The following is a 14,568-nucleotide window of genomic DNA, read 5'->3' as shown; positions in this document are numbered from 1 at the left end:
AAAAGGTAAAAAGTGACGACCAAACAATGAGTCAAATGTATTACATGTTCAATGAAGTGAGCTCTGAGGATACAAATAGCCAAATTTATAAATTACATCCCAAATCTATAAAAAACCTAAAAAATACAAGAACAATACATTCTCATGTACCTCAAGTTGTGAATAAATATCTACAATCTTTCCAACTACTCTGAGTTTATCAATGCAACACATTCTCTTATTGACAACTTCTTCAATATCTGAATTGGCTGCAACGTCTATAGAAAAACTTTTCACCTTTCAATTGTCTCCTCTATTATTAGGGACCATTACAGCATTCCCATTTATAGCATCAGCAACGTTTACTTCCCTATCACTCTGCAAAGAAACTCAAGTTGCATCACGATTGACGAAACAGAAGAAATACGTTGACTTAATAAAATTAATATGAGTGTGTACCTGCTGCTCAATAGTCTTTCCAGTCGGGTCGGGAGCCCCTGATGCTGATACCTTGTTAAGGTCTCGTAGAGCTCCCTACACAAGTCGGTACCCAAAAGTCAATCATCACGTCATAAAGACAAGAAAAAAAGAGAGATGAAATTAACAGTTCAACCAAATAATCCATGGCTGACTACACCCCAACTATGGCCTTTTAGAACCTTAATGCTATGCACAACAATGACAATTACAGAGGACAATGTCTAATTTTTCCCTTTTGAAAGTCTTGAACCATTATTTAAGGGTTAAGCAACAATTTTCATTCCATCTGGAATAAGCCAAAATCACATGCTTAACCATTTTATTACAATAGTTTGGGCATATTATACTCCATTTAAAGAGATCTTCTCTATTTACAATAGCGTCCTTCTTGATCATTTAAGATATTAACTCCTAGGAAGAACAGTTTTGCTACTAAAGGCTAATGTTTAAAATGCACATCCAAACACCCACTAAGAACCAATGATCAAACTCATTCAATATGTTGAAACCACATCCCAAACATGCATCACATACGATGTGATGTGATATAAACCAACAGAAAATACAATAAAAACTCATACATACAACTCTTCAAAAGTAGATGGCATGTTTCCAAGTGAATATAGCATGTCAATACAATTTTAAAGCACAAACTCACAGAATAAAATGGAAGCTTACAAACCTTGTTGGCCCATTTGAGTCCACATGCATTGCACAATGTTCTTGGGCCAGAAGGACCACGACGCATCATTGGAGTGGACTTTGAGCTGATTCCACAGTGTAGACATCTGCCAAAAGTAACAAAAATAAGCAAAAGGAGTTTGAGTTGCAGATTCACAAAAAAAGTAGCAATTGACAATAATCAAGCTCAAAGCAACTACTTTAAGAAACGGGCTAATAATAAAGACAAGTAAAGCTTGAAAACAATCATGACAAAGAAGTCACTCACATTGTTTCTTCATCTTGGCTAGAACCACCATTATAATCCGATTTAGCTGCTTCATCGGAGATAGCCTTGGATGATGTAAACTGGCCTTTTTTACGCTGCATTCTGGGAGTATAAACAGATAGTTACTGATGGTTACTTAACTTATCTAACCATTTGTCAGTTTTAGTTTCTGATTATATAGTGTTATTAGTTGACCCTGAACTCTAATAAAAAAACATATTGAACTCAAACTCTAATACCTAAGAGCAACTTCCTTCCGTACGCTATAACGAATTTTCTTATCAAAGCATCTTTCTTTTCTCTTCTCCCTGAACCGACTCAAAGAAGCAGCCCTCTGTGGTTGACTCGACCTTGTAGGAAATTCAGTCAAACTCTACACATTTAACACAAAAATCAAAATAAAGCTAGAACAAACAAAAATGCCTAAATTACAAAACTTGCACAAAACAATATCCTGTAATCATACTCTTTGGTTTTGAGGTGGAATCCCCATAGTAGGAGCACCAGTAGGTACTTCATACCCACCCAATAACAATAACACAGCTTGCACCTAAGCAATCATTAATATTTATAATAAAACATATTAGTATTAGGTTATTGCTTGTATACATACACACACAAAATATGAAATAATCAAATTTTAAACCTTTTCAGGTGAAACAGCATCAAAGACATATACTTCGCCTTGAAACGACAAAGTAAGCTGATCAGCAGCAGCAGCAGCACCACCAACAGCACAGCCACTACCATTAAGAGGTTGAATATCAGTTTCAGGTACATACAAAGCATGCTGCTGCTGAACAACATTCATTTCTTCCATTCCTGTTTGTAAACCACCACCACTATTAGGTAAAACATGATGATGTTGATGATAACGGATCTGGTTATGGCTATGGTTATCAATTGATTCTTCTTCACCACCACCACCAGCAACATCATCATCATCATCATTATCTTCATTATCACCTACATCATCAGCATCCTCTTCTTCCTGTACAACCATATGATGCTGATGCTGATTAATATTGTTATTATTTATATTAATTCCATGTTGCTGCTGTTGTTGATGATGATGTAAATTGGTGGGTTGTAAATTAACGGTGTCGTAAATCGAAGATTGAATGGGAGTATGATGATGATGATGATGAAGATGTTGTTGATTATTGATATCAGCTTCTGACATTCTGCAATTGAGTAAATTAAAACCCTAGAAACACGATACTACCATCAGATTCATCAATCGAAAAACAGTAATTAAACTATTTTTAAATAATTAATGGAAATTATTGAAGGAGATAAGAAAGGAGAAAAAAAAAAAAAGGTAGATTTTTGGAGCCCTAATTTGTAGTTTTGTAATGAATGGGGATTTTTTATGAGTGTACGGATGAGAAGTTGAGAACAAGCTTAATGACTTGTACCGTTGGCATCCCCTGTGTAACGTTTTATGTTAGTACTTGTTAAACAAAGGTATATTTTATAGATTTGTTTAACCATAGTCATGAATGACTCACGAGTATCCCGTACTTACACTCATCGATTCTTAGATCATTTGTACAAGCTATAAAGACCAGAAAGCGAATTGAGATTACTAATGATGCATGGAGGTCGAGGATAGAACATGTTCGGTCCATCGCCCTTATCTCTTTCGCCTGAGACTTCAAATAATGAGAATCTTATCGATAAAGAAGAGGTACAACGTCATGACTCATGAGGGCTATAATTAACAACTAAATTTATGTTTAAATATTTTATACATTGAGTTAATTGGGAGTAGTATGAGCTCCCAGCCCGGATGGTATTTCGTTTCGTTTCTTGAAATATTTTTGGGACTTATTTAAAGGCGATTTTTTTAGAGATATAAGGTGTTTTTTCTCTTCATGTATCATGCCTCGGGGTGCAAGCATTTTTTCTTTAATTCCAAAGACGGCCAATCCGATGCTTATAAGTGATTTTCGTCCTATCTCTTAAGTCTGCTGTTTTTATAAAGTGGTCACCAAAATTTTGACCAATAGATTGCAAAATGTTATCGATAGAATCATAAGCCCCGTTCAATCGGCTTTCATTACGGGTCGTCAAATTCTTGACGGACCTCTAATGTTGAGTGAGATTATAGCTCGGTACAAGAGTAAGAGGGTGTTTGGGAATGCGATTTGAAGATAATTTTTTGATTACTGCGTTTTGCAAATGCAAATAATTAGTTTATAGTGTTTGGCAAAACAATTTTCAAAGTTGATTATTTGCGATTTGTTCTCTTAAAAACGCAGTTTTGAAACAGTGAGGCAAGGGTCACTGCAGGAAAACGCAGTTTTAGATTTATTGGTATGCATGTTTAAAATTACCATAGTCACCCTCGGTCTCGGTGACTATAAGTGACTGAGAATTTATATGCCACTAGTATTCACTTGATTTAGTAAAATAAGATATTTTAATTTTGAACTTACTTTTTCAATGCGATTATGATCTTACATGGCAATGGTTATATAATATATCGTCGTTTTTTTTTCTTTCGGTTATTTTTTTTTGGAAGGCAAGCAGAAGTTTCATTAAAAATAAGAATGAAGTACATTGGAGCGTAATGCAATGAGCATATGCATTATCAGTACATGAGATAAACTTTTTTTCTTTCAGTTGTTACTATATTACTCCGTATATTATTGTTCATGCATATTTTTTTCAAGGAAAAACCTACACACGAACAGCAATGCGAAAGTGTTTTTTTAGGCGTCAACGTCGTTGATCTCCGGTCCGGTTACCGTGAATAACCCGTACCCGAGATGATGATCTCGGGAGGGTGGCCAACGAATTGCCCGCCGGTCGATAGTCGGACCCTATCGACGGCAAAGGGAGAAAAAACCCTACAAGACCCGTAGGTAAAAACCCTAGTGTTGCGATCGTGAAGACTATCGTGGAGAAGATCCGGCGAGAACTGCCGTATGCGTTGCGGAATTGCGGTGGTGGAGGAGTTGCGGTGTGATCGAATGACCGTATGAGATGTATGCGATTGGGAGATTGTGAACTTGATGTAGGTTTTGCCCCATATTTATAGATGGGAATTAGGGTTACTTGACTTGGGGCCCAAGTTAATTGCGTAGACCCTAATTGGGCCAAAACCCTACGTCATCAAGTCCCCCAAGTTCGGTATGATATTTTTGTCAAGTATCGTATCGAACTTCTCATTATGCTGCGGAAAATAAGTTCACAGGAGCCTGCGCAAACAACTGTGCGTAAACCCGCGAACATATGCGCAAAAAACCGCATGCAGAATGCGTGGGGAAACCGCATGAATTAGCATGCGTAAAACCGCATGAATATTGCGTCTAAAGTCGCGAACAACTGTGCGCAAAGCGTGCGTAACCTGGACAAAAGCGTGTGGACAGTTGCGCAAGCGAGCGAACATCTGCGCTAAATATTCATGTACTTAAACCGCATATAACGAATTAAAAGCTCAATAAGAAAAGACAAACCTTCTCAAACCGAACGATAGACGGTAGAAACACGAGACATAATGCATCGTGCCCCACGGTGGGCGCCAATTGTTCATGCATATTTTTTCCAAGGGAAAACCTACACACGAACAGCAATGCGAAAGTGTTTTTTTAGGCGTCAACGTCTTTGATCTCCGGTCCGGTTACCGTGAATAACCCGTACCCGAGATGATGATCTCGGGAGGGTGGCCAACGAATTGCCCGCCGGTCGATAGTCGGACCCTATCGACGGCAAAGGGAGAAAAAACCCTACAAGACCCGTAGGTAAAAACCCTAGTGTTGCGATCGTGAAGACTATCGTGGAGAAGATCCGGCGAGAACTGCCGTATGCGTTGCGGAATTGCGGTGGTGGAGGAGTTGCGGTGTGATCGAATGACCGTATGAGATGTATGCGATTGGGAGATTGTGAACTTGATGTAGGTTTTGCCCCATATTTATAGATGGGAATTAGGGTTACTTGACTTGGGGCCCAAATTAATTGCGTAGACCCTAATTGGGCCAAAACCCTACGTCATCAATTATTATTAATTACTCTAATACATTAATATTATTGTTGCATGGCACAAACAATTACGTTAATAAACATTACAGAGTATATGTTACATAAAAGGTACACGTGAAGAAACATAATTTTTTACATGTTAAATTGATCTTAACAATATCATGTTTATTTTAGTCATTTTATAAATTAGGTGTTGGATAATCTTATTTTTCCAAACACTTAAAAACCGATTATTATCTAATTATTGCGATATCAGTGGCGAAGCCAGGATTCTCAATCAATGGTGTCAACAAGCATCGTGTTTACGTGGTTTCAAAAATAAGTCTTGTTTTTAAACTAATAAAGAGAACAAACTTTCTAAATTTATCATTTTGATTATGGTAAAAATTCAATATTGTATATCTGAGGAACATCTCAAGAAAAAATGTTTATATACAAAATGTTTTTATTAAAGGAGTAGAATTAGATATCACAAAATTTCATATAAGCATTAAATTATAAAACTGAGTATATAAATTAATCAATGTTTGAATGTTTTTTTTTTTTTTAAATTGTACTTATGTATAACTATAACTAGTCTTAATAATAACATTTAACAAATTAAATTACATAAATATCTTCTACTGGACAGGTTAATGGGCCTTCAATTTTCGAAGTAATTTGTCTCTCATTTTCATTTACGTAAAATCTTTTAAGGAAAAGAATGGGGTCAATTACTTTTTTATAAATATTTACGCTCAAAGTTTAAAGGTAAATTGACTAATTGGTAACATTTGAATGGTGTCATTTGACCCCATAAAGTTCCATGTGGCTACGCCACTGTGCGATATCAAAATGCAAAATCTAATCCAAACACTACTCATCTACATCACGTTTTACAACAGCTAATTATTTGATTATGATTATCCAAAACGCATAATCGATTTTCAAAACGCAAATCCAAACACCCCCTAAGAATAAGAAGATGTTGATGTTTAAAGTCGATTTTGAAAAAGCATACGATTCAATTAACTGGGAGTATTTGTTATTTATGCTCTCGTCTCTCGGTTTTGGTGATGAATGGTGTTCATGGATCAAAGGTTGTCTTTTTTCTGCTAGAACGTCGGTTTTGGTAAATGGCAGTCCTACTCGAGAATTTTCGATAAAGAGAGGATTAAGACATGGTGATCCCTTAAGCCCTTTCTTGTTCATCATCGTTATGAAGGGTTTACACCTCGCATTTCAACGTGCTATGGAGCTTAATTATATTCGAGGGATTCATATTGGGGCAGATAAGATCCACCTTTCTCACTTTATTTATTCGGATGATGTCGTTATTTTTTTCGAGTGGAATAATATTGAACTTAAACGTATCCTGCTTGTTTTGGAAATTTTTTACCGCGTTTCGGGACTTAAACTAAATGTGTAAAAGTCTCATTTGTTCGGCATTGGTGTTTCTGATCAAGAGGTTAATTGTCTTGCAAACGCGTTGGGCACTCGGGTAGGTGTTTTTCCGACCACTTATCATGGTGTTCCTATAGGAGCAAATATGAAACACATTTCCAATTGGGATTCTTTACTTGATAGGTTTCACTCTAAATTGTCTAATTGGAAAGCTAGTCTTATTTCAGCAGGTGGTAGACTCACTTTGATCAAGTCGGTCATGGGTAGTCTCGGGATATATTTTATGTCTCTTTTTAAATGTCCCGAAACTGTTCTTAAATGCTTAGAATCGATCCGGGCTAGATTTTTTTGGGGTGGTAGTAATTCGATTAAAAAACTATCTTGGGTTAAATGGGATCAAGTTATTGCCTCATTTGACAAAGGTGGCCTTAATATCGGGAGTCTCAAAGCATTTAATCTAGCTATAATTTTTAAATGGAGATGGAGATATCTTACGAAACCGAATGATATGTGGGTAAAAATTATGAAGTCCATTCATGGTGATGTCTTTGAAAAGACGACGGGTTTCAGCAGCACGTGGAACAATATTGTTTCATGCTGCAATGTGTGTATTCGAGACGAGCTGCTGCCTTCGGATATGATTAAGATGGCATTCGGGAATGGAGAATCTATTCGCTTTTGGCACGATTTATGAATTAGTAACGTTCCTCTAGCTACTCGTTTTAATAGATTGTTCCACCTTGATTCCGACCCGAACGGAACTATTGTTTCCAAAGTTGTTAATGGGTCTTGGCATTTTAATTTGTCTCGAGATTTCACAGGTAGCAGAAGCGCCCACCTTTTTTCTTCTCTGATCGAATTGATAGGCACTCCCATGATTGTTGATAAGTCAGATTCTTGGGTTTGTTGGTCACATAAGGAGGGGATTTACACTGTTAAGAATGCGAGACATATTATTGATAGTCGTCATCTTCCATCATCCCATGTAAGTACGACTTGGTTTAAATTTGTCCCGCGTAAAATAAATATTTTTTTGTGGCGCTTTCGTTTAGATCGTATTCCTGTTCGTTGGAACCTTTCCGCGAAAGGAATAGATGTTGATTCTATTGTTGGTCCCGTTTGTAATAATGGTGTTGAAACGAGAGACCATTTATTTTTTGATTGTATTGTGGCTCGTGATATTTGGCACAAAATTCGAATTTGGCTCGGTTGTGGTATGCCAGTTTTAGCTTCACGGGACTCGTTTGTGGTTTGGTTAGAAGGCATCAGGTTATCGAGCACTTCAAAGAACCGGATCGTTGCAGTTACGATTACTACTTTGTGGGCATTATGGAGTTACAGGAACGATGTTGTTTTTCAAGATTCTTTTTGTTCTAGAAGTAGTTTATTTGATGTTATTAGAATGTATTCTTTTCGTTGGATTAAAAATAGAAGTCACTTAATTTTAAATTGGAACTTGTGGCTTGCTATTCATTTGTAATCATCCTTTAGCGCCTTGCTAGGGATCGTTTTATTTTTTTAAAGTTATTTTTGAGTGTTAAAAAAAAAGTTAGGAGTAGTATGTAATTATCATTAAAGTACAAATATTTCATGAATGTCTAAATTTTTTAAAAGTAACCTTTAAAATCTATATTTAGAAAAATCATTTTTTATATATTTTATTAAACTCAAATAACTTATTAATGTTTCATAATATTAGTTTTATATTCATTATATTTGCGTTTGTAGACTATTCTAAAAAAGAGTTTTGGAGACGAAGCAAGCTCCCACATATTGTAGCAAAACAAACTTTTGTTATAACTCACATAATTATCTATTATCTAATATCTAATTATCTAATTTCCTTTAAATAAAAGTAAAAAACAATCATTTATATGTGTTAACTTTATTTCAATAAATTGTGACCGATGTATATTTTATGTGGCTCTCGTTGGACGAATAAATTGGGAACATTTATCATTAAATTTACACATAGAAAATAGTAAATACATGAAACTAATCAGTCAAAGAAACATTTGTGTGAATGAGACATATTCGTGTGAATGTCTAGTGCAGACCTATATATACAGTTCATATGTTTCATTAGAGTTTAAGAGTTATGTGTGTAAACCCTAACCTGATGAGTCGTTTTTTCGCTGATCCAGAGGCGGGGGGAGATCATGCTCGATCATCCCGTGGCCAACAATGTTTCGCTGTTTAAACCAATCATGAATCTCGACGTTTATTTAATAATATTGATTAAACTTTGATTCATTGAGTTTACTCTTCCTTCTTTGATCTTGCTTAAAGATCTGTATTTAACGTCAAATTAGTATCTATATTAGTCATTTTACCTATTAATTGGTGTACATTGATCGTTTTGATGTTGTATTGGTTGTTCATCGGGCATCACGTGTGATAAACCCTCCTCGAGTGAGACCCAAATGCAAGACGTCTACCAGGACAACATATGAGAAGACGAGTCATTTTCACCAGACCAACCGCTTGTTATTTGAAAAAATTGTATTCCAATTTTGTTTTGTTTCTTTAGTAAAAAAACTTACTCATATCAACCAAATATAAGTAGTGATAGTTAAATGAAGAAATGTCTTCTATTTAAGAAATTTATTACACGGTATGTAATATATCCAAATTATTTTTGAATCCTTATTAATTAATCAACAACAATTAACAGGTGAATGATTTAGCGGTATCGAGATATCCATCTGACTTTGAGTTTATGGTTTTAAGTATTCGGATGGACAATATATATATATATATATATATATATATATATATATATATATATATATATATATATATATATATATATATATATATATAGGGGTAGGATCAAGAGGGAAGTAACCAATCGGGGGGAAGCGGGGGAAGCAAAAACCTTTTTTTTTTTTTTCGTTTTTTGAAAAAACTTTGTTCACGAACATTATAGATGAGATGAAAATATGAACATTTAGTAGAGACACTTTGTGATAAATGTTTTTATTTTCGCGGGAAAACGCTCGAAGAAGTAATATATAACAATTATCGCGTTTTTCGAGCGTATGTTGAGGTTTTAGCTATTGGGGTTTAGATATTAGGGTTTAGAAATTTAGGGTTTATGGTTTAGATTTAGGGTTTAGATTGAGTTTTTAACACGAACGGTTTAGAGTTCAGGGTTTAGGGTTTGGTGTTTTGGGTTTATGGAATAAACCCAAAACACCAAACCCTAAACCCTAAACTCTAAATCGGGATAAATTTTACTTCACAAAAAATGAAAAAAAAAAAAAAAAAAACGTTCATATTCTTTACGAACAATATTATCTTGAATGTTATTTTTGTCGATCGTTTTTCCGCCTAAATAATGACATTCATCACGAAGTGTCTCTTCTAAATGTTCATATTTTCGTGTGATCTTGATGCCGGAAAAAAAAATTTCCAAAAAAAACGAATTTTTTTTTTTGCTTCTCCCCGATTGGTTACTTCCCCATTGATCCTGCCCCTATATATATATATATATATTCGTGTAAAAAATCGTGTTGAGTATGTACATTTGACTTTCAAAATAAAAAAAGAACAATCAACATCAACACATATTAACAACAACCATTAACAAATTTATTACAATATTTCTGTTTAACAGAAGATTAAAAATTTAAAATATAGGAACATATAAATTGAGGGGTGTATGCATTGAACATAGATTACCTGAAAACTCGACAAACGTTAACAAAAAACATGAACGTAGACGAAGAGATTGAACAACTAAAACAAGAAATCAAACGACTTGGCCGCAAACAAAATGATGGATCCTACAAGGTAATGTTTATCCCCACACATTCAAAATATAATACACATTCAAAATATAATGTTTGATCGATATCTCATTTCTGTTTTCTTGACTTGCATCCTGATTTACATAAATGTAATATATCTGTACATTACAATTCAATATATTTTACAATTTTAGGCGATGATAGGGTACATGCAAAAACAAAAAATGTTTATAGTAAGATATCTGGATTTGTACATGTTTATGTTAACAATACAATATACGTAGGATCTTAAAGCTTATTATAGATGCTAAATTAGAAATGTTGATTGTGCAAACAAGATTTAAGTTCTTGTTAAATAAAACAATTAGTTGTCAAATATTTATGTTGTGTCATTAAGGTTGTGTTTGATTACGGCAGAATGAGATGATTAGCACTGGGTACCGAACTCTTAAATATTCAATGCGTTTGTTTGTAACTTTTAAATGACAAATGATGATGAACGATTAAAATTTTTTCGTTGAATCATTCAGAGTTAAATACTCAATTAACCATTCAACACCTCAATTAATCTTCAATATACCCTTAATTAATCTATACCCAAAACAATTATCAAACAATTATATTAACATTGAGTTGTAGGTAAGCTGGTAGTGGTCTGCCTCTCTTAGCGAGAGGTCAGGAGTTCGACTCCGCTGGGCTGCAACATTGCACTGAATGTTATCCCTGACGTGAAGTATCCACCCATGTCGCCTTTCGCTTAGTGCGGGGGCAGCGGGGAGGGGGTTTTACCGGCCATGCCCTCGGATTGGTCCGGGTTTCCTCCAGGGCAGTAGTTGGGGGCGGGTTATGCAACTACGGGAGATGAACGCGTGGGTGGTTAAGTCCCCATGGGTGATCCCAAACTGATGTCCAAAAAAAAAAATAAACAATTATATTTTTATTCATTCATGTACAAAGTCAATACGTTAATTCTACTCATTCATAGTGTATAGAATAATAATCAAACAAGTTTTTGTTATTCAGAATCAAATTTAGTCAAAATCTTTGAATTGTTAATATTTAAATTACCATTCAACACTTGGTCATTATGTTATATCAAACGCAACCCAAGTCCAAATAGGTTTGACATTTGCTTCAGTTAACATCGAGATAGAGTCTTTATATCTTGTTATTGAACTCATTTCTGGATGTTGGATCATGTAGGTGACATTCGGCGTGCTGTTTAATGACGACAGGTGTGCAAACATTTTTGAAGCACTAGTTGGGACACTAAGGGCGGCCAAGAAACGAAAAGTCTTAACATATGACGGAGAGCTACTGCTACAAGGCGTTCATGACAATGTTGAAATTGTACTCAAATCAACCCCATAAGTAGAATGATGGATCACAACCTGCTACATAAGTTTGATTATATCTTGTAATCAGGTTACTTTTGTATAGCATGTTTACAAAACAATATTTTAATAAACACTAGGTGTTTGTACATTGTATGTTTGTTGTGTTCGCGGTTATGTTGAGTTCATAAGGGCTAGTCCGACTAGTTAGGATCTTGAATTAGTCCGACTAGTCACTAGTTTCCGACGGCCGATTTTATTCGGTCAAAGTTGTAAAAGTCCAATTTAGTCGGTCAAACTGGAATTTATTAGCTCAAAAAGTCAGATTAAATTGGTCAAAATCGGTGAAATACAGTCAAAGTTGGTCAACGTCCGACTAGTCTACAGCTTTGCTGAGTCAGTACGTACAAGAACTGTTAGGAAGAGAGGATCGCCTGGACGTTGGGAGATACAAATTTGAGAGAAAAACAACTCTATTACTCACAAGAATAGATTTACAGAGTATTACAAAACTCTTACAAAAAAAACTCTCAAAACTCACACACACTCTCAAGGTTGTGATTACACTTCTCTGAGTGATTTTTGGATGATTTACAACTGAGGTTTGCACCTCTATTTATAGTAAAAATTCTATGGCGGTGGAATGGTGTGAACGGAGAAGGTTGGCGGCCGTCATCGTCATCAACTTTGCTACCTCCATATGAGTTGTCAAGGTTGCCTACTTTGAATATCTAGAAGGTGGGCTTCTAGATTGTAGGCTGGAAATCTTCAATTCTCCCCCTCCAGCCGAATCCACAAACATTCCAGTTATGTCTCTGCATAACTCCAACTTCTCTCTAGTCACCACCTTTGTTAACATATCCGCAGGATTCTCCTTTGTATGGATCTTCACTAGTCTCAACAGTTGTCGATCAATTACCTCGCGTATCCAATGATAGCGAATATCAATATGTTTTGTACGGGAATGGTACATGGAGTTCTTGCTCAAATCTAGAGCACTCTGACTGTCACAATGTACCTTGTACTCCTTTTGCTTGATTCCAAATTCTTGGAGATAACGCTTTAACCACAACATTTCTTTTCCAGCTTATGCGGCAGCAATATACTCTGCTTCAGTTGTGGATAATGCAACACACTTTTGTAGTCTTGACTGCCATGAAACAGCTCCTCCTGCAAAAGTGTAAATGAATCCTGAAGTAGATTTCCTACTATCAGGATCTCCGGCCATATCCGCATCTGTATAGCCTTCCAAGATTGGATCAGCTCCCCCGTAACAAAGACATAGATTCTTTGTACCTTTAAGATATCTGAGAATCCATTTTACCGCCTCCCAATGTTCTTTCCCGGGGTTCGAGAGAAAACGACTCACCGTTCCCACTGCATGAGCAATATCGGGCCTTGTACACACCATCGCATACATCAAACTTCCAACTGCTGAAGAATATGGTACTGACGACATCTCCCCGATCTCTTCCTTGGATGAGGGACAAGAACTCTTGCTTAACTTGAAATGGTTAGCTAATGGAATGCTAACAGGTTTGGCATTGTTCATATTGAAACGTAAAAGCACTCGTTCAATATACTTCTCCTGAGATAGCCATAACCTTTTATTTTTCCTGTCTCGGGTTATCTGCATTCCCAAAATCTGTTGAGCCTGTCCTAAGTCTTTCATGTCAAAAGACTTAGAGAATTCCTTCTTCAGCTGGTTGATCTTCGTTGCGTCTTTCCCTACGATCAAAATATCGTCTACATAAAGTAGAAAAGCAACGAAATCTCCTTCAGAAAACTTCTGAATGTAGACACACTCATCTGCTGCAGTTTTCTTGTACCCTTGACTCACCATGCACGAGTAAAACTTCTTGTACCACTGCCTAGGTGCCTGCTTCAAACCGTACAAACTTTTCTTCAACTTACATACGAGGTTATCTCCTGAAACCTCAAAACCTTCTGGCTGCTCCATGTAAATTTCTTCTTGTAAATCTCCATGAAGAAAAGCTGTCTTTACATCCATCTGTTCAAGCTCCAAGTTCATACTTGCGACCAATCCAAGTATGACTCTAATTGAAGTCATCTTGACTACTGGTGAAAATATCTCGTCAAAATCAATCCCTTTCTTCTGTTGGAATCCTTTGACTACAAGTCGTGCTTTGTATTTCACCACTTTTCCACTACCATCCTTTTTCAGCTTGAACACCCATTTATTTTTCAGTGCCTTCTTCCCGCGTGGAAGTTCTACAATCTCATAAGTTTGATTTTTCTGCAGAGAATCCATCTCATCCTGCATTGCGAGCAACCATTTTTCTTTATCCTTATGAGTTACTGCTTCATGAAAACTCTCTGGTTCTCCATCTTCAGTAAGTAGAAGGTATTCGGATTCTGGATATCTACTCGATGGAATCCGACCTCGTTCAGATCTACGAACTTCTGGAACATTCTGAGGAGATCCACCATCATCTTGACCTTGTGATGGTGCTGGAACGTCTGGCAGATGGGGTTGTGGCTCCCCCTGCTCAGCACCGTCATTTTCCTCATTATCTTCTACTTCTGGCATTTCTTCTTGCACTGAAAATTCATTTCTCATGAATGATTCCGTTGTTGCCTCTGGCACCTGAGCAGCAACATTTGACTTCTGAGATATTGTGGGCTTTTCAATATCTTCTATTGTCTGGCTTTCATGGAACACCACGTCCCTACTTCTGATCAC

General features: G+C 36.1%; 2 protein-coding genes across 2 annotated transcripts; one reads left to right on the top strand and one right to left on the bottom strand.

Annotated features, from left to right (window-relative positions):
* Nucleotides 1-279: 279 nt before the first annotated feature.
* On the bottom strand, nt 280-2,731 carry LOC139871132 (GATA transcription factor 28-like). Its single transcript, XM_071858869.1, has 7 exons — nt 2,055-2,731; nt 1,875-1,958; nt 1,648-1,781; nt 1,409-1,510; nt 1,142-1,247; nt 439-513; nt 280-357 (listed from the first exon to the last, which is right to left on the bottom strand). Exons 1-7 carry the CDS (start codon nt 2,589-2,591, stop codon nt 280-282), a joined length of 1,116 nt encoding a protein of 371 aa, XP_071714970.1. The 5' UTR covers nt 2,592-2,731.
* Nucleotides 2,732-10,492: 7,761 nt separating this feature from the next.
* LOC139869953 (costars family protein At4g33640-like) lies at nt 10,493-11,901 on the top strand. Its single transcript, XM_071857800.1, has 2 exons — nt 10,493-10,573; nt 11,734-11,901. Exons 1-2 carry the CDS (start codon nt 10,493-10,495, stop codon nt 11,899-11,901), a joined length of 249 nt encoding a protein of 82 aa, XP_071713901.1.
* The last annotated feature ends 2,667 nt before the right edge of the window (nt 11,902-14,568 follow it).

This window comes from Rutidosis leptorrhynchoides, chromosome 10 (assembly GCF_046630445.1).
Source record: "Rutidosis leptorrhynchoides isolate AG116_Rl617_1_P2 chromosome 10, CSIRO_AGI_Rlap_v1, whole genome shotgun sequence".
NCBI classification, from domain to species: Eukaryota; Viridiplantae; Streptophyta; class Magnoliopsida; order Asterales; family Asteraceae; genus Rutidosis; species Rutidosis leptorrhynchoides.
Note: the sequence above shows the minus strand (reverse complement) of the source record. Positions and strands in the feature narration are given on the sequence as shown.